The sequence below is a fragment of the Sycon ciliatum genome, chromosome 12 (assembly GCF_964019385.1).
Source record: "Sycon ciliatum chromosome 12, ocSycCili1.1, whole genome shotgun sequence".
NCBI classification, from domain to species: domain Eukaryota; kingdom Metazoa; phylum Porifera; class Calcarea; order Leucosolenida; family Sycettidae; genus Sycon; species Sycon ciliatum.
The window spans coordinates 3,905,606-3,929,351 of record NC_088654.1 but is presented as its reverse complement, the minus strand read 5'-3'; the positions used below and the strand labels follow the sequence as shown (position 1 = coordinate 3,929,351).

The following is a 23,746-nucleotide window of genomic DNA, read 5'->3' as shown; positions in this document are numbered from 1 at the left end:
CAGACAGACTTTGAGCAGGCCCGCGCAGCATCAACATGTACATGATGGTACAGTTGTGGCAATTAAAACAGGCTCCATGGGCGCCTGCAGTTCCGCAACAGGATGTTTATCACCTGAGCGAACACTGATCCACATTCCACTTGCCACGCTTATTGCAGCTAGCATACTATGAAGCCACGCATCCTCACAAACACTCTTCAAGCGGTCTCTCTGGGCTACAGTACACCAATCAACAAAACTAGAATAACGTACTAGTTACCAAAGGCAACGAAACACTGTGTATTGAGCAGGGAATCAATGGTGCTTTCTTGCAGGTTTGCCGAGTGGAAGGCTCGATGGACTTCCCATGTGCTCCGGATGGCAGTCGTGAGTCGGTCAAGGGAGAATTCAAGTCGGCCGGAAAAACTCGAGCTCCCACGTAGGGAGCAACATATAATTAATTCCCCAAGTATCGCCGAAGTCGCACCATCCCTTTTTTTCTTTTTTCTTTAAACAAATGTTTTACTGCCAGAAGTCATCTTCATAAGGAGGCAGATATGCCTGTTTGTTGTACGACTTTAAATAAATCCAACCAACCAACCTCTTCTTCACAAAGTATCCAAAGGTAACGATTTTTACTCATTCTCAACTCTCACTAGCAACAGTACACATGTACGTATCGGTTTCTGTCTAGCGTTTCCTATTTTTAAAACAGATTTCTCCTCGTTACTCCTTAGCACTTCGTTATAATTATAATTATAATAGGCGTTTACAGCAACCATGTACACAATGTGCAGGGCTGACAGCGGGTAACTGAACGGTTTCATATCTATCACATGACCAGCAGCCTGAGGATCTTAGACTACTGTCTATCACATGACCAGCAGCCTGAGGATCTTAGACTACTGTCTATCACAAGACCAGCAGCCTGAGGATCTTAGACTACTGTCTATCACATGACCAGCAGCCTGAGGATCTTAGACTACTGTCTATCACATGACTAGCAGCCTGAGGATCTTAGACTACTATCTATCACATGACCAGCAGCCTGAGGATCTTAGACTACTGTCTATCACATGACCAGCAGCCTGAGGATCTTAGACTACTATCTATCACATGACCAGCAGCCTGAGGATCTTAGACTACTGTCTATCACATGACCAGCAACCTGAGGATCTTAGACTACTATCTATCACATGACCATAATACAGGTCAGCCATGTTGGTCCCAAAGTCCCTTACACCTCTGCCTTTACAGGTCACATGATTCTATCACTCTCACTCCCTTTCTGATGAGTTATTTTGTTTGCTGTTCGACCGACTTTGAAGTTTTGTACATTGTAATGTTGAGACAACGAACTTTTAAAAATAAATCAAAAACAAACAAAGCATGATGTCGGCCATGTTGGTTCCACTGTCCACACATGACATGATCACTTTCTACACAAATTTAGTCACATGACAAACTGATGTGAACACACCACTCAATAGAGTTCCAAGAGAAGGTGTCATAGAGCACTGTGTTAAATTACTACCACCCCGCATCTGTCTATCTTTTTTATTTTATATCTCCCCTCAGCTTCTTCTTCTTCATGAGCTGTTGACGGAGACTCCCTCGATTTAGGCTAAGGCCTGTGGAGAATCCACAAATAAAAAAATGCATCCTTTCTTCGGAGTTGGACGAAATTATGGACTGACGAAATTTTCTGCCCGTACAGTACTCATGTACTTGTATTTTGTATTTATATCATTATCTCATGGCACAGTGAGAACACCGGCCCATACAAAGAGAGAGTATTTATATCATTATCTCATGGCACATCGTGATGACGGCCAGTAATACTGAGACAAGGGTGAAAGCCAACCACAGCAGTAAAACAGATAAAATAATACAAATAAAAGGCAAAGAAGGCAAAGGAGGAGACAAACCAGCAGGATGTCATGCAAATACATGTACATGAAACCTATAATTGAGCATGTGTACAGCTGAGTCAATGTACAACGTACAACAAGTGCCCATAACTCACAGCTACAGCTTGTTGGAAAGGGTCATTCGCAAAATAAAGTTTTAAAAAATCTCCTCATATCCAGCATTGTACACTACTCATGTACACACACCATGAAAGAATGCTGTGTGCACTGCCAGACGCATGCATATTTGCAATCTCCAACCTGGCTGTACCCCTTTATTTGGTGGCATGTCACCAGTAAACCAGACGCATGCATATTTGTAATCTCCAGCCAGGCTGTACCCCCTTATTTGGTGGCATGTCACCAATAACCAGATGCATGCATATTTGCAATCTCTAGCCTGGCTGTACCCCCTTATTTGGTGGCATGTCACCAGTAGCCAGATGCATGCATATTTGCAATCTCCAGCCTGGCTGTACCCCCTTATTTGGTGGCACGTCACCAGTAACCAGACGCATGACTTGTCATGCAATCATGACTATCTTCCATATAAATATCACAAGCATAGTACAATCACCAGTCATGTGACCTATTCCTTAGCCCCCCCCCCCCCCCCCCCTTATTCACAAGAGGCCTTAAAATCTACTATTCAATGGAATGATTTAACCCTTTGTGGGTCTTACTCAATGTATGTGAGGGGTGGTCACGCAAACACGCGCACAAACAACCAGCCATAACTCAAGTTCTGTGGGTTGTAGGTATGGGTAAACTATATATTTTCAAAATCTGTATGCTTGGACGAGTCCAGAAAACACAAATATGACTATGTCCAGGCAAGGGTATGACCCGTGGTAGCCCTTCAAGTTGAGAGAAAATACAATTGCGAACAAAAAACACAAAAATCACAGCACGAAGTGCATACCAAGTTCGTGATGGAGCTGAAGTCCTATGATAAACAATCAGGTAAGCGCTACGTCTTGGTGAAGAATATATGCTCCTAATTCCGTCCTGGAACTCCAACACGTCGCCATCGGCGAGGCACCAGCAGCAACAGTTCCACAATATCACAATTTTGGTTCGTTCAGCTCAGCGCCGCTCGCGTCAGATTCGCTCGCTCAGATGAGTACGAGACTCGTACTCAGGCGCGATGTCACGCATGCCGCGATTCTCACGGCCAGGCGAATCAGCTGATCGCACCTGACAAGTCCTTGTAAGAGTTGCTGTTGCTGTGCTTCCTCGCTGGTTGGTAAATTTGATTTCTTCATTCGGGGACGATTTATTTGAGCTTGGAGGACTCAACGGAGCTCTGTTTCTCACCACATTACACTGGAAATCCTCCAGGGACATCCAGCCTAGACTGGTGCCGTCAGTGTCCTCAGAAAGCTTTTCTGACACGGCCTCAAGAGATGCACTCCCATTCTCGAAATGCGCGCATGGCGGATGTTCGTCTTTTCCAATTTCACCAGACTTCAGTGAATCAATACTGCAAAATTTGTTATGGTAAGTATGGTTGTTTTTTACACCGTTGGAAAGCCTTGGACCTCAGCTACACGTGGAGCACCATTTTAGTTGTCTCCTAGCAACAAAACTCACCGAAAATACGATTTTGCTGTAAGGGTCACATACGACCCTTACGCTTATGTGAGACCCATAAAGGGTTAAAAAACATCTAAAATAGAAGAAAAACACAAAGGAACGAGTTATTTTTTCACTGGTTTGAGGGAAAGACGCAAACGGGAAAAGTCGGAAGAAGAAAAATGACTGCCACCACCAGGACTCGGACCAGGGACCCTCGCTAGAGGCCAACGATACTCTAACCACTGAGCTATGGTGTATTTATATTTCTTCTTATTTTACTAGGGAATTCCCAACAGGCATCGACGCCTTTTTACAGGGAACCCTACATGTACGTATACTTTGATGGATGAACGAAATTCAGCTGGTGAACTAGACGACATGCGGCAAGTCAGTGGAAGTGTGTTCCACCTGTCAGCGCCTAGATAAGAAATCGCACTGAGGCCATATCGGGTGTTAGCAGGGGGGGTGGGGGGGGGGGGGGGTGGGGGGGGGGGGGGTGGGGGGAGGGGGGGGGGAGTTATGAAGCAACTATCCACTACTGTAACAAGATGATATGCAGTCAGAAAGCGCAATAACAGGGCACAAAACTGACAGGCTACATTCAACGACCTGTTATCACACGTTCTGACTGCTTATTATCTTGTTACAGCCGTGGATAGTTGCTTCATAACTCCTTCCTACACATGTATGTGTTTTTCTTCTATTTTACATTTCTTACTGGCTCAGTGTCCAAGTGGAATGTTTTTTTTTATCCCTGTATTGTAATCCCCATTGTATGGTGTAGTATTGTATTTTGTAATTCATTCATTGAGTGATTCATTCATTCATAAGTTGTTTAAGTTGGCAGGTATCATGGGAGCCTTCCAACTGACTAATGGGAAAAATTAATAAAATCATTGTGTTGTACAGTGTTCTCAGCAACTCCCCAGCTACTGCACACTACCGGTATGTTCCTATTAGTATTACATGTGTATTACAGGAACTCTTCAAACAAACTGATTTCATGCTCCACTGCCCTTGGTGGCAGTGACCGCTGCTATGCTAGAATGCTGACACAGGTCATTATAACAGTAACGACCACTTGAAATGCAGCTACACCCTCCTTGAACCTGTCACTACCTCCACTGGAGCATTCACTGAGAGAGAACAATCAGACTACACACTACTACACTGCCTATATAGCTATGTATCTTGTATGCATGGGTGGACATAGAGCAAGAGCGGCATGAGCTGGTGATACCACTACAGGCTACAGTCCTGCGCCATGGCACTGGTGCACTGCTTTGGTGTGTAGAGTTCAGATAGCCCATATTCCCAAGTACATGTAGCATGTTGACAGATGGCACTGCACTGCACAGAACTCCACAGAGCACCGCCGCACCACTACCTCCTGCTCCACAAAGTCACGCAGGAAGCTTCCACCTTTGTTCGCAAGATGCGCCTGACCTTGTTCGCATGCACCCAACCATAATGCAGGACATAATGCACTGGAACTCTCAACAAAAGAAATTAAAATATGGCCCAGCATCAGCATTAGCATTAGCTTAAGGAGCTCCATCTGCGCCTTGATGCTTGAAGGGTGGTGGCGTTCCTATGGATGCGGAAAACTCGGCCTCTAGTTCAGTCGGACGTGAACTGTGAAATTTTTTTCCCTTGATCTGAAGTATGTCTTGCCTGCTGTAGGCTATGCAGATTGAACCCAGACAACAGCTGGCCACCACCGAAATGCTCAGCAAGGAGCTCCTCAAAAGTATCCTTCAGTAATGCAAGCTCATCAAGGGCCAAGGACACATTACCATAAGGCTCTCATCCCAACATCATACATGCCATCTTTGTGTCAGGCCACAAGTTAGTTCCCAATTGACTGCAGGTCGCAGCATGGTTGGAAAATTCCATCCGCTTCCAAGCAAGACTCGAGCCTCTCAGTGTCTCGACCACAGCCTCAGAATAACCAATGGCAATGCACAGCAAATGCTAGCCGGGGGGCTCTAGTCTAGCGCCCCTCATCACTTTGGAGCTTCGTGTGACGCTTCAGGATCTTGAGGCGGTGGTGTCCCACGGAATCGGAAAAAGTAGTTCTCCACCGACCCAATACGCGGAACCATAACATTTATTTACGAAGTGGTTCCGCTTCAACAGGAAAGATTGCTTGGTTTAAGCGGAGCACTGCCACACGCAAAAGGCACGAGAGAGACTGATGCAGCAAGAAACTGGGAGCTGCAACAAAGTCCTAAACGTCCATTGTTCCTTTTGTGCATGTGTATCTTATAACTTTGCCTTGTCGACCGTTGGACTTCACTGCCATCCATTCGGCCAGTATCTCTGAGCTCCGCCGACGAGATCAAACAAGATCGAAACAGCTTGCGGTCCGTCGATTGAGTAACCATTGTTATTATTATTATTATTATTATAGGTTTTTCCGCGTTGGCATCGCCAAGCTTGCTTGGCAAGCTTGGCTAGCCTTCGCTAGCCTTCGCATAAGCTGCTCCATAATGAGTAACCATTACATATAATAATAAAACACTTTCACGCCACTGGCTGAAACTGCGTGAATCCCTGCTGCCTGCGTACGTCAGCCACTACGCCCACACCAATGTGCCAGTCCAATGCAGTGCTCACTCCCTGGCCCTTATCAGCAGGAAACAAGAGACTGGTATGGCCTCCAACTGCAAATAGACTGCTCAATATGGTCAATCTACATAAAAGGACCACTCGAGAAAGACTTGAAATATTTCTCTATCCACTCTCACCACAGCATTAGATACTTGAAAACCAAGAGACTTATGTCAAGGCGCACTGCACTGCTGCCTCTGTGAAAAGCAGGAGAAGTTGCTATGCACTAAGACATGTTTTATTATTGCTTGGCTTTCCAGGTACTAGTATGCTGGAGTGACCTCCCAGAGTTGTCGGATCCGTACGGACACCAGTGCGCCACGGACACTACCAGTAGATCGGCACATCAAATGGTGTCAGATGGCTGTGAAGGTCCCAAAGCAGCGACAGCGGCAGAAGGCATGTGGTGCTGTCCCGACTGCCGGAACATCATCTGCATAATGATGCTGTTGCTTAGAGCTGTCGTCATGAGCTTCAGTCCCCATTCCCATAGCCTGCAAGTCTATTCATCCAAAATCAGCACCCTACTACGTCGGTGTCTAACACCTGATAGTTGCAGATATCGTGAAAACAACAGAACATCATGCATTGTGTGACCCGTGCAATTATTCCTTGCCACATTCGAGGCCTGAAAAGTCCAAGGACAGGGGATTAGAAAATCAGGCAGGTTTCACAAAATTAGGACGGGTTTACTACGGAAAATGTATGGAGAACAGGACTCAGATTTTTCACTTTTAGAGTGGGTGTTGAGCCTCGACTTGGCCAGAAATCGGACTTTCAAATACCAGGGAAACTATTTTGCATGAATGGACTGCAGGTCTGAAGACCGGAAAAGAATCCAGAGATGGAAACCAGACATGGACGGGCCATTTCCAAGATGAAAATTAATTTAAGGCCGCCACCTGCTTATCCCTACCAACCAACCATCTGACTACCGGATAGGACAGGAACACCAGCCAAATACAAACAAACACGATCTGACACTTGGGACCTAAACCGGTGCCTGGTTGTCAGTCACACATAACTCCTGGCCAAACTACACAACAAGTGAGAGTACAACGTCAGCTGGCGTACACTGTCACAATGACAGATGGACAATACTCCCTGATGCAGCAGGTAAGGACAAAGTGTCCATCCAAAACCAGGGGTTTGGCTGTGCAGAACTAACATGCACACTCTGCCATCACGGCACTGACTACCATCACGGCACTGACTGCCATCACGGCACTGACTGCCATCACGGCACTGACTGCCATCACGGCACTGACTACCATCACGGCACTGACTGCCATCACGGCACTGACTGCCATCACGGCACTGACTGCCATCTCTAGTCTGTAATCTGTACCACTTGCCATAATAAAACAGAGTCAGAATCGAACTTAGAACCTAGTGGGAACAAAAGACTTTAAAGTCAGAATCTTTATCTCTATCCAAGTCCTGACAGATGTTAGTTACGTGCTGCGTCTGTTTGATGAATTCTACAAAACAAGTTCACATGCTTCGCTAGCAGTTTGACTTCATCACCAAAAACCCTCATCTGCTTTATCGCGGCGTAGTGAACCCGGGCCAGAAGAGGACCAGGCACCATGACTTTGCACATCTATCGTTATGCTGCTTCATTACGCGACCTGTTTTATTGTTATTATTATTATTATTATTATTTATTTAGAAGAAAGTGAAGTCTTCACCAGTACTTTCCTCTTTCGGACCTCTGTTGTCCAAGATGCAGCCCGGGATAAGAAGTAAAACAATTTGTACAAACAATGCTGCCACGTTCCCTGTGGTTCCAAAGGTTCATGAGGAAACTCATGTTTTCACCAGGCAACTCGAAAGAACAGTGTGCTCTCTGTCGGTATTGTGACTAGTGGTCGCACCATATGACTGTACATGATCTGATCACATTGCTGGGCCACTAGGCATGTGTAACTTGTTTCAATTTGTCTTTCCTCTTATCTCTTTTTATCTGTCTTTTCTTACTCTTTTTTCTTTGTCAGCTTTCCTGGTGGTTATGTGCTTTTCAAGTAAATTAAAAAATTAAAAAATCTATACCACAGGCTCTCATCCAAGTTCAAACTCAAAAGAAATACATTTTTTCTTTTCGGTTGGTGATTTTCATTTTCACCGATGCCTCCCATGTGTTTGGTTTCGGGTGATGTGGCGTACAGTGCTTTAGAGGCAAAAGCAAGCAATCTCGACGTTCTTTGCCCGGAACAGGACCAGTCAAATGATCATCAGGTGCACGGTCAAAAAACCTTCGAAGGAAAAGGGCACTTTTCGCCAATGCAGCTGTAGGGAAGTGAGGCAAAGTTTGACCATGGGTGTTACCACCAGCTATACAATTCTGTTGAGCACATTCAGAAATATCTGCCGTCATGGAATCTTTCAAAACCCTATTAATCCCGTGTGACTTGATGCTCAGTAAGCCACTTCTTGATTTTGACCAGTGGGTCATGGACCGATCACCCAGACATGCAATGCTGCACATTGGGTCAAGTCAAACCCGGCCAAATTCTATAAAACCGGGTTGAAATCCAACCTCCTTCTGGAATACTTCAGTGACAAGAACTGGTAAGTTGTCTTTTCCTCCGAAAATGCACTCTCTGCAAAGTTCGCTAAAGAGCCGGACCAAAGATGGCCTCTCACATATTGCCTTCAACTAGGCTCATAGCAGCATTACACTAGTCCATTTGAAGTGTGCTCTTTCTGCCCTTCTCGGCGTCATCATCATACTGGGCAGACTTGTCCGTTGGTTTACAATTTAAAAATAGTATTTTTTTATTTAACAGAAAAAGAGGCCCAGATCAGACCTGCTCTTTCCAAATTACACTGCACTCATCTAACTCATTTTCCTTGTATAGTTATTTAAATAAGAACGTTCCGGCAAAATTGCCCTCAACAGGTTTACAATGGTTGACAGTAGACAAGAATAGCCTACAACAGGACATAGTGGTATGTTAACGTTTTTCCCTCGAGGATTCTGTGATGAAGCACGCAAGCACCAAAGGCCAACTTCCCAAGGACGTAGCAATGCAGTGCTCGAGTCTATTTCCGTCCTCTTAGGAATGCTGCGTGGCATTCTGGCATCTGTCGGAACACCTCAAAATTGCTGGTAATTTGATTGGTCTGGACACCTAGCTGAATTATCAACGATTTCCCTAAGATAAAAATTAATGGAGAAGAATAGTTAGCCCTAGTCTGCATATGGAAACAACACCTACGGGGGGGGGGGGGGGGGGGTAGCATCACACTCAAATGATTCAGAACAGGAGGAGCTGAGCAGAACTCAGTAGCTCCCCAGGCATGATTCTAGCACGCGGAAACATCACAAAATACCTGCCAAAACATCACAAAAATACCCTGCCAAGTCTGTTCACCTCATCATCAGTTGAAGTGAGCACCTACAAGATAATTACTGCAATGCTGGTAACATGCAATGGAGGACACTTCAGTGGCCACTTAGAGCACCACGTGCCACCGTACAAGTGGCATACAACACCTAATGAACAAGCCGTCAAGTGTGTTTGTGTGTGTGTTTAAGCACTAGAACACAATCATGCAAATGCCTTGCTTATCTCAGCACTTTCCCCAAGGTGGCATGCATTGTAGAATGTGACTTTAAGTTCAACCCATTGAGCCAGGTTGGAATTCAGCAGTTGAAACTAAGCCTTTGGTGACTGGGGGGGGGGGGGGGGGGGGGGGGGGGGGATTAGCATTATCAATTGTCTGATGTGGCTAGGCCGGATGGTTACAGTCTTCGTTTTGCGGACCAGACTGAAACACGGGTTGCAGAAATCACTTCTACAAGTATACAGTCAGACCTCGCCTATCCGGTCCTCTTTTATCCGGATCCCTCGCCGCCATCCAGAAGAAAATAACTGGTTACAGATTTACAGCATACATGTACGTGATGCGTCCAACAAAGCCGATCTTCGATTATCCAGTTCCCTCGCCTATCTGGATATTTTTGTGGAAAACGGATGTTTGCGGTTAAGCGAGGTCTGACTGCATTGAAAAACGGCAGTATTTATCATATGTCGAGAATGGTCGAGCAAGATCAGGAGATTCCTCTGTGGATGATTTCCTTTCAGTTCCAGTGCATATTGTAGCATCTTGCCTCGTGTGCGGTGCGGAAGTCAACTGAATTGCTGAATTGCTGGGGTGCTGGAGTTGTCGTTGAATCAAACTACTGTCACTAGTCACTAGTAAGACTACAGATTGGACTCTTTGGGAGTAAGTGTTATGCACCGTGCTGATTTTCACATGCGGCATCTTATACTCAGTTTTGCTTACTTGCAAGTAGATGCATTTGCATACACTGTTTTTGTATCACTGTATCATATTTCAATCCATTCTAGCGTTTTTCAAATCGGTTCAGGTGGACTCGAAGTACACTCTGTATCATAAACTTAGTTACAAAGGAGACAGTCTGTTGATGATCTTCAACTCTTCGAAGTACAATGTACATTGCTGATCCATTCGGGTTGCTTCGTGGTTATTCGACGTTCTTTATCCTCGGTTTCAGTATAATAGAATACTCGGTAGACGAATTCCATGTCATTCTTCTTTTCCATTGTGCACTGTTCCTCGTCAGTGTGCTGTTCTGTGTGGAGTGTACACGTGCATGTGGTGTCTGTTGTGTCTGTTGTAAACGGTCCGTGCACTGGAGTACTGCCGCCGTACAAGTTTACTGCCTTTCAGGCAGTGAACTTGTACGGTGGCAGTGCCCTAGCGTACGTACCGTGCACCGGGATTTATATTCAATATAATCCCGCGCGGGATTTATACTGGCCAATATAACCATGGCTAGACGAGCGCTGATTGGCTGAAAACAGGCCCTCCGTACCGTACCATGGTATAAACCTGGGTATGCATGCAGTACAACGGTACACATGTATGCTAGAGTACGCAACAGTTGATGTCACGCCATAAAAGTGATCTTCACGCTTTACTGGCATGCCATAAATCTGGCATACTCCTCGCTAAGATATTAGAGAGGTTCCGCACTACGTAAAGTTGAGCAACTTTACGTTAGTGGGCAGGAAAAACCCGTGAATTCGCGAGTTTGCACTCCACTTACGGAAAGTTGTCTACGTAGAGTACGTAGATAGGGCTCTGATAACGTAGCTGGTCCGTAAGTGGATTGGGGTACAAATTTATGACTCTTTCCCCAGGTCGATCTGGTCGTACACTGCCGCGTTCGGAGTTGCCAAGGGCAGCTACGTGATTTGAAAACTCCGTATGGCGGAACCCAGATTCGCATGCAGTTTACGTAAGACTTTCCGTAGATCGACTACGTTTTTTACTAACGTAATTACGTGATGCGGAACCTCTCTATTATCAAGAGTACATAACCCCCCAGAGTGTGCAACGCCGATCCAGCTCTGCATAGGGTCTTGGTCGAGCGGAATCGGATCTTCTGATGTCATGCGTACACTCCACACCAGCGCAAGGCCGGTCTCGAGGCAGGGCACCATTGTTTTGATCCGAGAGTACCCGCGACTCCCCGGGTTCCCCTCAGATGTGTACGGTATTATGACGCAAAGATCCGATTCCGCTCGACCAAGACCCTATGCAGAGCTGGATCAGGCGTTGCACACTCTGGGGGTTATGTACTCTTGATATTATTCTACCCCGCAGAATTCATACGTAAGAATCCAGGGGTCGGAGTTTACTTGCCATCGCCGTAGTACAGGCCGGGGCCACACAGTACATTTCAGCCAGCTTACCCCAGATAGAAATTATTCCCGAAACAATGCATCTAGTCTTCTTTTGAGCAGTACCTGTTCCTGCTCCGCGCATCCCCCTGGTTTCTGATATCTCGAACGTGTACTTAACTATCTCGATCACCCCTGCTAACGTTATTGCCCCCGCTTGTTTTTCATGATCCATTGCTTCTATCCTCCCGGTTAATTACCATCTAGCTGTTTCTGGCTAGTATCAGTTCTATCACACTTATCAATCGTCCTTATTGGCATCACACCATCGAGGAATAAAAGAATAATAACGAACGGATCGTGACATGCCCATATATGGACAAAATGATGCATACTGATGCTCCTTATACGGATGGTTTTAAGGGATGACCACAATGCACTGATGATGCGCTTAGCAAAGAATGGCCGACCTTAACCACTGCAACCAGAAACGGGTGGGCCATTTTATGTACCAGCGACAGCTGACTTTAACCACTGCGATCCGAAACTGATCAGCCTTGTGCTTTGGCATCCATACTGAGCCATCCATACACCAATGGGTTAGTGAAGGGCGGGGTGATGTGTCTAAACTTACAGCGATAACGTGGCAAGGTCCACTATTCACTGAAGAAAACCGGTGGCTTAGACCATAAGTGGCTCTTTAACTCCATGCTTTAACCGCTAACCCTACCCAGGGACGAAAATTGCCCTCGGTTTCAGATGTTGAGAGATCTTGAAAAGAGTTTAATGGATATGTTGAGGTGAAGTGGTTACAATAACCAACATCACACCCTCACTGTAGCCTCTCCATACTACCCATTGCGTCATCTGGTAACTGCTTCATTCAATGGTGCTCTACTGCCCAGGGGAAAAAGAGCCAGGCCTTGTTGTCTTGTCTGCAAAGTTGCAGAGGCTTTCCTCCCAACTCTCTTGTCGCCTTGTCCTTTTCTCCTTAGAGATCACCACCGTTGGATGTTGTCTTTAGAAAAGGAAGACTGGCAGTATTCACTGCTGGAATCGCTTGCCCCTCCAGGCGTTGCTATGCGACTTGGAAGTAGAGTCGCTTTCAAACAGTTGCAAGTTCTAGGCACTAGGCAAAAACTTGTCTGTGATTTTTGACGCCTACAATGCTAACTAGCCGGTAGCTTACAACACCAAAAGAGAACTTTCGAGGAAAACCTTTTAAAATACAAGAGATCCACTTTCAGGAAACTTCACTTCCCAACTCCAAACTCCAAAACGGTCTCTTCACTGCGATTCAAATTCAAATTTACATTACACCAAATTTTCAGGCCTGGCCCATCACCAGGGTAATGAGGTCCACTTTCCATGTTCAATGCACATTTAGAAGAAGAACAACCCAAAGAGGATTGAAAAAACAAACATCACTTTTCCTGTTTCAACTCCTTCCACAATATAAATATCCTTGGAAAGCTCAACCTTTGACCTAGTAACGATCGAAGGTAAGGTCACCATCTTCTTGATCCAAAGGCCAAGCCCATTGCGGAATGACGCAATTTGTACCTCGAACACCCCACACAACCACCTGGGCATGGTCGTCTGGGGTGTTGAACAGTACATTGGTTGGTTGGATTTATTTAAAGTCGTACAACAAACAGGCATATCCGCCTCCTTATATGAAGACGACTTCTGGCAGTAAAACATTTAAAAAGAAAAAGAGAAAAGAAAAAAACATTGCTGATCCCAGCCTACTCACATACATTACTCATGCCTTCCATATTTGGCAATGCGCAATGGGCTTATTGATTTGAATGGAATAGTAGAGTGTAATCGTTTTCGTTTGTCCCTGAGTAAAATATTTTGTTTGTTTTGTTCTGCTCGGGGTCGCTGGTGTGCGTGCTGAGAGGTATGGTTGCATAAAATAAAATAAACATGTTTCCCTGTTCGTAGGACCCAACAGACCCGCTCCATTCCGGGAGGTAGTGCGATTGAGAGTTAGGGAAAGATTCAACAACATCAGATGAATAAGACTAGGCAACATATGTTCTCACATACACAACAGGAACAAACACACACACACACACACACACACACACACACACGTGCACACACACACACATGTGCACCGACATGGTCACAGACAAGAGACGCACGCAGACAGACACGCACGTGCACCTAACCAGCACACATCAACCCAAACAGCAATGGACTTACAGGGGAAGGGCTCGTTGGTTTTGTTCCGGCAGTCGTACGCCACTCCTTTCGGATAGTGCCATTCGATTCGTTTTTTCAGCATTCCCGCATAGACAAAGTCGGGCTCAGCCTCCATGTAAGAGAGTAGCACATTCGGCCATGACATGCTGTCAAGTAGCGTTAGCTAAGGATGCACGTTCATATACAAACAGGAAGCACACAAGTACACACGTATGGATGCAGACACATATCGGTGCACACACGAACATGCACACATGCATGCACACCCACCCACCCACACACACATACCCACACCTACACAAATGTGCACCGACATACCCTACCGGCCAGCACTAAATCTCAATACAAGAGTGTGGACTGAATTCTTTTATCACGGCTTCTGTGCTTCGTGCGTCGGCAGGGGATTTCCGGCTTGCAATCAAAGAAATGAAAAGAAGTTGCTACCACTACTGTATTTCAACATTAAAAGATCAATTTTAAAGACTGGTACTGTAGAAGTGAACAAGCGTTTCGGAGACAGCTGCTCTGATACAGCCACATGGAGAACTAATTTAGCTGAAAGCATCTCCTATTTTGTCGACATGCATGAGTACAATGTAAAAACTATTGATTACAGTGCACACGACGAGAAAGAACGACAGGATTATTTCAGGGCTGTTTGCTTGTTACCGTCACAGCCTACGTGGAAGCAGAACGTTTAGTCAGCGAATATGTTCGTCCAACCCTGAAGAAAGTGAGTTCGTCTGCTACAAAATTTAGTCCACGGACGAAAACCCATATCAGAAAACTGGAGAAAAAAAACCGATGTTCGTCGAGCATTTTATTTCGTCCGAAACTCCTTGGACGAAAAAAGAGAAATTAAATTCCAGAGGAATATTAAGCTTTATCCTTACAAAGTGCTAGAAGCGTTTTGAATTTAGAGAGGAGAAGAAGGGACGCCTGGATGCGAGTTACGAGCAACTGCCCACATTAATTTTGTTCTCAACTGTACACACCGATGATTGTCTGCGTGGATGTACGTACTGGCCACGTAGGTTATACGATTCATAGCATTAGCCATTTTACAACAGCTCTAAGGTATAAAGGCAATGTAACAAAAACATGACTGCATCAATTACCTGTAACTGGACGCTATCCTGCATCTCTTCATTGGCAACGTAGCGAATGCCTCTCTCCTTGTCATCCTTCAGCAAAGCCGTCAGCAAGGCTACATGCACGTCTGCGATCAAGCGATTACGTTCGTTATACGCCAGCGCTTGGCACAGGCATTTCAGAGAGAACGGAGTCAAATGAAGTACGTCGGACAGGCGACGAAGAGTCTCATAACATTGTAGTACATCCGAGAGCAAATCCAGGGGTATCATCAAATCCATTGAAGACGCCGGAAGACAGAAACCCGCCGATGTCGACTCGCGACGATCATGCGTCTCCGCGGATTTCTTGCGCCTCCGCCGTCTTATAATGGGTTGCTGGGCTGCGGAGCTCCCACCGCGCAGGGCATCTTCGCCAGTGACCTTCCCTCGCTTCCGACGGGCAACAGCAGAGGCCCCAGAAGTCGGTCCAGGTCCGTCAATATTCTTGGGCTTATTTTTGGATCCCTTGGGTCGAGTCATGGCTGCGGGACACAAACAGTCCTGCCGCACACGCCAAAGAGTTTTGCAGAGATAGAATTATCAGATCAGTTGCAAAACTAAAAAAGTACGAGTGCGAACGCAGCCCAAAAGTCACACATGACAAAGTGGTGATGGCAAACACGCAAGCCAGGCATCGAAGTATCCATAGACGACGTGAAGCAATGAATAATATTCAGAACACTACAATCGTACGTATTCGTAGTCCAATGCCGGCATGTACAAACAATAATGAACACACGACAAAGACGTTTCAAAAGCAGTTTGCACGCACACTCGGAATGAATGGTATACGTATATTATACCGGGGGTAGTATTTACTGCCAGGGCGCGTCAGCATCTCGACTGAGTGTACACTGCATGAACGCGGCTGAGCAAGCGCTCTCCCACCAGCACTCAACAAAAAAATTCTCAAGAAAAGCCTCTACCATAATAGTACGAACTCGGACGAATAAAAGTCTAAACAAAACGAAAGAAGTAGCAGAAATGCCCTCACCTTACTTCCAGAACTTCACAGCAAGCTCAGAACCCACGCCAGGCCGCAGCCCGAGCATGTGAACGCATAAACGAAGACTCAAATACGATGCTAAAAACTACTTCAAAACTGCCTTTGAAAACTAAAGTCAGAGAGCAGAGCCAAAAAGGACCTGACGCAACTAACTTCACCGAGCTGCACAGACTCAATCTACACAAGCCTGGCGGCGCACGGCCATGCTGACAGAAATCTATCAAACCTCACGGCATATAGGGTTATACTTGAGGGTATGTCCGCAAATCTCCGTGTCAGAATATCCACACCAGACGACCGGTTTAGATACAGTACAGTGCCTACATTGGCTTCGAGGTAGGTGAGAATAAAAACTTTGATTTTGAAACCTCTACGCCTGGCCGGGCCAACTCTAGTACACGTACTGCGCGGCTAAAAGCTCCCCCAAAACTGTACGACTTTTATTGGCATGAGTCAGCGCGGTACTATTCCCTGAAGTCAACACGTACAAAGAATTGTTGCAATAAGCAGCTAGCAGGCCTTTCTCAAAGTCAAACTATCCAATTCATATTCTGAGATCATAACTCCAGTTCCTTGAGTACTCTCCGCACTTGCTTAGTTCAACACGGAGCTGGCTAGCTGGCTTGCGATACGTAGATCTACCTACACCCCTGGAGTACTCAAGACTGACGTAGAGTCTACGTGCAGATCTGCCAAAAACCTGAATAGAAATCATACATCCGCGAACACGTGCCTGGACTGGTTGAACTGGGAACGAAAAACTGGTGTATGATTTGTAGTCATCTCCTGCGTCTGCTGCGCTACATCGATCATGTACAGCCACTGTGATGTAGATCTAGATACAGTAGAATGTCATGCTGTTCTATGCGTTGAAGCCACAGTCAGTAAAATATCATGATAAACCCCTGTCCAATTCTGACCAAAAATCATAAGCATAAAAGCAGTCGATGGACGCGCACGCGCGCACGCGTAGCCGATCGAATGGCTGGGTACTTGAGCCGCCTCTATTCACATATCTCTGCACCTAGCTAGGTACCTGGAGACGCGCTGCGCACGCGCCCAGCCCCATTGTAACGACGGCTACGTGTCGTTGTTGTTGAACAAACTACTGTTACGGTTTGTGACTAAAACTAGTATGTATGTAGGAACAGTCAGTATGCGTGCGCGTGCGTGGATGTATATATGGCGGACTGTGGCTGATAAGTAATTGCATAACACTTTCATTTTTTCAATGACAATGGCCTGAACTCTCAAGAGGGAGAGAGAGATCGAGACGAGAGTCACTGTGACTGTGTTTGGCGCTGAGGGCTGGCCGCATCAGTGAATGCGTTGAACAATCATAATAATTTTAAAAAAATCTGCTTGTACCCCAAGCGAATGGCCCTGCCGTTTCATGTTTGATAAAGTGGTCCATGGATGGAAGACTAGGGCAAGGCCACAAGGGCATACATGTACTACCACTAGCACTACCAGTACCAGTACTATCTATCCTCTGCAGGACGAAACCAGTATGGTGTTGTGAATAAAACCGTTCTCAAGTACATAGTATTTTATTATTATTATTGGACATTTTAAACCAAATTCTAGAGCAGGGCGGCACTCGAGACCTTACAGTGCAGTGGGCCCCCCACTGGCGTAGCAGTGGTGGCTGAAGTAACTTAGTTCTGCACGGCTAGATAAACGATAAGATGCGGAGACTCGTCATGCACGAATGTGAGGACAGTGCTCATATCAGCGCAGTGTATTTTTATCTCTTGTTATTGGCGCGGGTGCCGATGCGCGTGCGCGTACCTACAGTCGTTCGACAGTGCCAAAAATCCTCCAAATACGGGTTCGGTTTGAGATACCGGTAAATAACCGGGCAAAACTTGACTAGTACAAGGTGCTTGCAAGCCGTACTACATACACCGGGCGCGGGATCTACATGTACGTCATGCTTGACACATGTTGCGCCAATTCACGGCTTTTATGGGACAAAGCCTGAGCGGATGACCCTGCCTTGGCCTTGGGAGCAGTCGTATGTACTAGATTTCTGACCTGGTCTGATCTTGGACTGCCTGCTCCCGCGATGGGGGTTGGATTTGGACTTTTTTGGGAGACGAGGCCAAGAGGGCTGGGCGATGGCGGTGCGTGCGTGCGTCCGTTCTGTGGCGCCGCATGCGTGCGTCCGCTCCTTGGTGCCGCGCATGCGCGTGCGGTCATCGCGACTTCACTCAGTTATTGGGCATGAGTCCAAGGACAGGTATTTCGCTACTTATGCAGACAATCAGTGCAGCCGTGTCTCTGCTTCGTTTGCCATTACCTTCACTGCTTCAGTTGTCCGCGTGCGTTTCCTTTATACCGAAATTTTGTATTTGAACTACAGGTACATTGTACATGTACATGTACAATAAATATCGTAATCAAGTGGTGTGCTTCACTGTCCGAAGAGTGCTCGTGCGTGTCAGTTGTCTGATGATCGTAGTAGATGTAATACGTGAAACTCAGAATTGTGACAAAGCTTCCAATCTCTTGTGTACATGTACAACAAAATACAAAATAATTATTTAATAACCGCAATCAATAATACTCTTGTTGGCTTCAAGTTGCATGACTTGTTGACCTCGTTTATTACATTGGTTGACACTATGTCAGCAACGGATTGAGAATAATAATAATTATTATTATTATACTAATCCCGCAATCAATAATTATTATTAGGCCTGTGGGGATTGCCCTATCAAAAATTTGATAATAATAATAATAATAATAATTATTATTATTATTATCAAATTTTTGATAGGGCAATCCCCAAAACTAGCTGAACCGACATTTGTGTACTTTATTCATGCAATGTAAAAACGGTGGAGACGATGTGCAATAAAACGATGAAAATATGAAGAAATGGTGTAGGGAAAAAATATGGATTCAAACAAGTTTTCGTACAACACTCATCAGGAATCGTCGTTGTACTAAAGGACACTGAAACAAAAATTGAACTATTATAGAAAATCTAAGTTAGAGAAATAACACTAAGAGCAACAGCAGTGAAATTGACAAGTGTGAATTTTAACAATCAAAGCGAGAAATGAACAAAGGAGAAGGGAGGAAAGACAACGTGATAACACATAACAGCAGTACATTACACCTAGAACACTAACGGCCAAGCTTGGCCGCACTAAACACGACACGTTACTTGAACAATTTCAACCCAATTACACTATATTTCTGTACACACAAATTAGGCTTATACAGACGCTGATAGATAGCTTCCAACACTTTTAACTGTTGTCCATAACCATGACGACCACGGCACAATACAGTGAACGAAGAGTCGGAATACGAATTGCAACAATCAGGACTAGCTAGCAGATGATTGTACACTGAAGACTTGCTACCACGAAACCTACGCACAACACTAACACTCTCACCGGCACTCTCACCATCACTCCCATCACTGCTCTCCGACTCACTGCTCCCTCCGCCGTCCGTTCCATCCTCCGCTTCCTCAGTACTCTCTCTGTCTCGTCCATCCCACCTGACCGGGTCCATTGAACTCAACTCGGCCGTCACCCTGCTATCACGTCCCTCCTTTCGCCCTTGTCCGCTGAGTGCGTAGCTTCTGTTGTAGTTGGCTGTTGATCGTCTTGGTCTTTCAATTATGGGCTTGGATGGTGGATTAGTTGTGGTTGCTGTAGATTGCGTTGTTGGTGTTGGTGTGGGAGCTACTGATATGCAAGGTGGGTCTTTTTGAGTCGGCATTTGTAGTGTTAATGCAGCTGTCAGTGTTGCTCGCGGTCTGCCACTGGCAAGCTCCACCGCCGCAAGAACCGATGGCGGAGGATCAGGAGGAGGCAGTGGGACCGGGACCGCAAGCGGCACCGCCTCAGCCAAAGCCGCCGGGGGCACTGACGAAGGAACCACCGACGGCCGGAGCAAAGGCGGCGACACAAGCCGACCCGATGAGCCACCACGCCCATTCTCCTCCACCACCGCCACCAGCGACGGCGGAGCAAGCACAGTCTGTGAGCCAGGATCCGATTTTTACATTGCATGAATAAAGTACACAAATGTCGGTTCAGCTAGTTTTATTGATTGCGGTTATCAAGTTATTGTCTCCTCGCCGAGTGTTTAAATAATTATTTATTTATTTATTTCACTGAACTCGTGGTCCATGACCAATTGGCACGCAAAGGGCGAGAGAGGGGTGATATAATAGCCAACCACGGCAAGAAAAGAAAAGAAAGGAATATAGAAAAAGAGAAGAAAGAAGGATAGACTATTATAATGTCCATGTACATGTTAGGCCTTGACGGATTATGCTAGCATAATTTTTCGCATAATTCCTACCAAAATCGAATAATCGCATAATTCGAGGCAAATTGCATTCGAATCGCATAAAATTGGAATAACCCGCCTGTTCGCATCAATTAATTCCATACAGTCATGTTCTACAAGTACAAGTACAAGTAGATGCACCAGGAAGTCGTAGGTTTACGACTCCCTTGGTAACATTATCCAGTCCACTACAATCAGTGACGGTCGTAGCTACATGTAGGTCGGACGGTGCGTTGACCCCGTTGAACTTTTGCTGCTGAAGTACAACGCTCTCTACAAAAGAAGTCCCCTGTTATTTTGCACAAAACCATTATAGAAATAACACTAAGAGCAACAACAGTGAAATTTACAAGTGTGAATTTTAACAATCAAAGCGAGAACTGAACAAAGGAGAAAATTCTCCTTTGTTCAGTTCTCGCTTTGATTGTTAAAATTCACACTTGTAAAACCATTATACATGTACATGTACATGTACATGTACATTAGCAGCATATGTGAGCATAATGCGGCATAATAATAATTATTATGATAACTTTTAGCATAAAAATAGCATAATTCTGCAATTTTTTCAGCAATGCGAAAAGCATAATTTCACGAAAATATTAGCATAATCTGTCAAAGCCTAGTACATGTACATGTACATGTACATGTACATGTACATGTACATGAATGGCACAGTGACCGAAGGATAAAACCACTCATTCAGTCTCATTGCATGCACATGACTTGGACAATGTACAATCACGGCATATCGCGGTTGCCTGTTATGTACATGTACATGTATGTAATAAATCCTGAGGCTACTACATCTATTATACAATGTATGTTGACCTGGTTCGAATCCTGGTGGTGACAGTCAATTTTTTCTTCAGACTTTTCCCGTTTGTCTCTTTCCCTCAAACTAGTGAACATGTACATGTATGTTGACCTTCGCTTTCCCTAAAAAGGAGTATTTTATAAACAGTATTTATAGGCTTTAGTGGTATTTTATAAACAGCATTTATCACATGGCACGTGATTGTTGCCCGTACTCCAGCGAATCAGCACCTTTCGCGCCGCGGGCAATAATATGCGATATTGCCCGCAAAAAAATAGTTTATTTGCCCGCAAAAAAATAGTTTATTTCAGTGATCGCGTGACTAGACTGTACTACGAGTCTACGACGACTCTGTACGACTCTACGACGAGTCGCAGTGTAGCATTGAGACGAAGATGGAATTGTTTTTGGAGATGGACGTCCCGGCAATGGACATGGCCTCGGACGTCTGCCGTGTGGTGCTTGCAGGGATCATTTGTTCAATCATTTTGGCAGCCTGACCGTCGGTAAGCTTGTGGATAAGATTCAGTTCTGCTCGATGTGCACATGTGGTACTGTGATCACAAACAATTATTTGAAATAACACAAATAAATTCAACTCCGCATCGTGCGTTTTCAGATCCTCGCAAAGTCACTGCCTGTGTGTGGTCTTCATGTGCCACGCATAACTCTTACCAGGGTCACCTGTCCTCTGCCTTCACCTTTGCTTGAACAACAAACACAACAATTCAGGAATGTTTTGCAATGAAAAATACAGCTATCTGGAGCTGATAAAAAGAAGAAAAATTGTCCTCAGAATTACACACCAGGGAGTCGTCAAATACTTGCAGTACTGTATTTGACAACTTCCTGATACACATGTAAACATGAAGAAACTCTTGAGTGGTAGCACTCTTTATTTTTCAACTGAAATTATGATTCTGCTGTGTTTTATTGTGGTTGCCATGTCTATTGCCATGACGATGCTGTGCCGGCACTTTTTTCTGTCTCCGTCTTTCAGTACTGTATACTCTCTGATGGCCTGTAGAAGACTTTTTGTTAGGGTGTAGGAGAAATATCTTCATTTTTCCTGTTTTGATAATGATAGCACATCGATATACATTGTGGTCATAATGTGTTGGCATTTGGGATAGTTTCAACAGCAGCCCAATGGTCTGCTCTGTGGGCCATGTGATAAATTTGTTATCACATGGTTGCTGCGGGCCTTATGGCATATTATTGCCCCTCGAGGTTAGCCCTCGGGCCTACGGCCCTCGGGCTAACCTCTCGGGGCAATAATATGCCATAAGGCCCTCGCAACCATGCGATAACATATACTTATTGGCCCACTAAGGCCAATAAAATACTGTTTATAAAATACTCCTTTTTAGGGAAAAGTGCAGTGCTGCATGGAAAAGTACAGTGGTATTTATTGAGTCAAGCAAGTTTATTTGAATTTTATCCTGTTGATGGTGTGGTCACTAATGAGTGTGGGCATTTACATGCATCAAAGGTCAATACATGTATATGGAACCATAATTATACTGCAAATATACAAATTTTCAGCAGCTATTAATTTTAATTTTGGCTATACTCAATCTGCGGACAGCATGCTGTTTCGTTCTTTGTGAATTTTGGCTATATTCGGCACCGACCCAAAACGCCTAAATTAAAACGCCGATGAAATTTTTCACAGCATCTGTCACACTATACATGTACCATGCCCTCTACACCACGCCGAAAATAAATCGCCGCCGACTTGAATGTCAAAAATCGTGAAGTGCCGAAATTATTTTGCAGCGCCGAAATTTTGTATAATTTACAGTACCTGACACGCTGCGAGCCATGGGCAACATACCAGCATTCCGCTGAGCTGCCATTTCCTACACATTGTAGACTAGACCGCTCTGCTACACAGTTGGCCATACCATGGTATTCAGTACCCACGAGCTTTGCACAGCCAATAAGCGAAATCTTCTGGGTTTTTTTCTGTTCTCTTGCTGTTGTACCCGATCTCCCTCTGATGTATCGCTGACTCTACGCTGAAGGTCTAAGTATTTCACAACCATGGGGACGAATCATGTATTCCAGAACGTTTTCTTGTCACAATTATCAATGGAATTCGTGACTAAAGAGAATGATGAAACTACAATAGGATTTACACACTTGCAGTGGAATAGCGAGGATACAAGCATAGTAAGAAAATAGCACAAACCTAGGAACAATTTGCACAGGTAATACATCGGTAGCATGGTGGCTGGGTGGTAAGGAAGAGTGACTGAGATTCACAAGGTTGTGGGTTCAAATCCCATCTTGTGTATTTCTGCTTTCTTCAAAAATTTCTTTTTCTGTGGGGATTGCCCTATCAAAAATTTAATAATAATAATAATAATTGTTTGCAGGCAACCTGCCTACACTCAAGAGAGCACTGCATTTCACACAAATCCATTGGTATCGTTACAAGTATAATGAAGCTGCGTGAAGCGTCCTTCAAAATTTTGAATAATAATAATAATAATAATAAACTATATAGGTGAGGTGAG

At 45.0% G+C, this 23,746-nt stretch overlaps 1 protein-coding gene across 1 annotated transcript in view; it reads right to left on the bottom strand.

Annotated features, from left to right (window-relative positions):
* Window positions 1–16,701, bottom strand: part of LOC135828205 (mucin-19-like) — a 59,956-nt gene extending 43,255 nt beyond the window's left edge. The window contains exons 1-3 of the mRNA XM_065340658.1: window positions 16,079–16,701; window positions 15,070–15,585; window positions 13,952–14,114 (exon numbers count right to left, since the gene is read on the bottom strand). Coding sequence (XP_065196730.1) covers window positions 13,952–14,114; window positions 15,070–15,564 — 658 coding nt within the window. The 5' untranslated portion in view covers window positions 15,565–15,585; window positions 16,079–16,701. The remainder of the gene's footprint in view (window positions 1–13,951; window positions 14,115–15,069; window positions 15,586–16,078) is intronic.
* Between the last annotated feature and the right edge of the window lie 7,045 nt (window positions 16,702–23,746).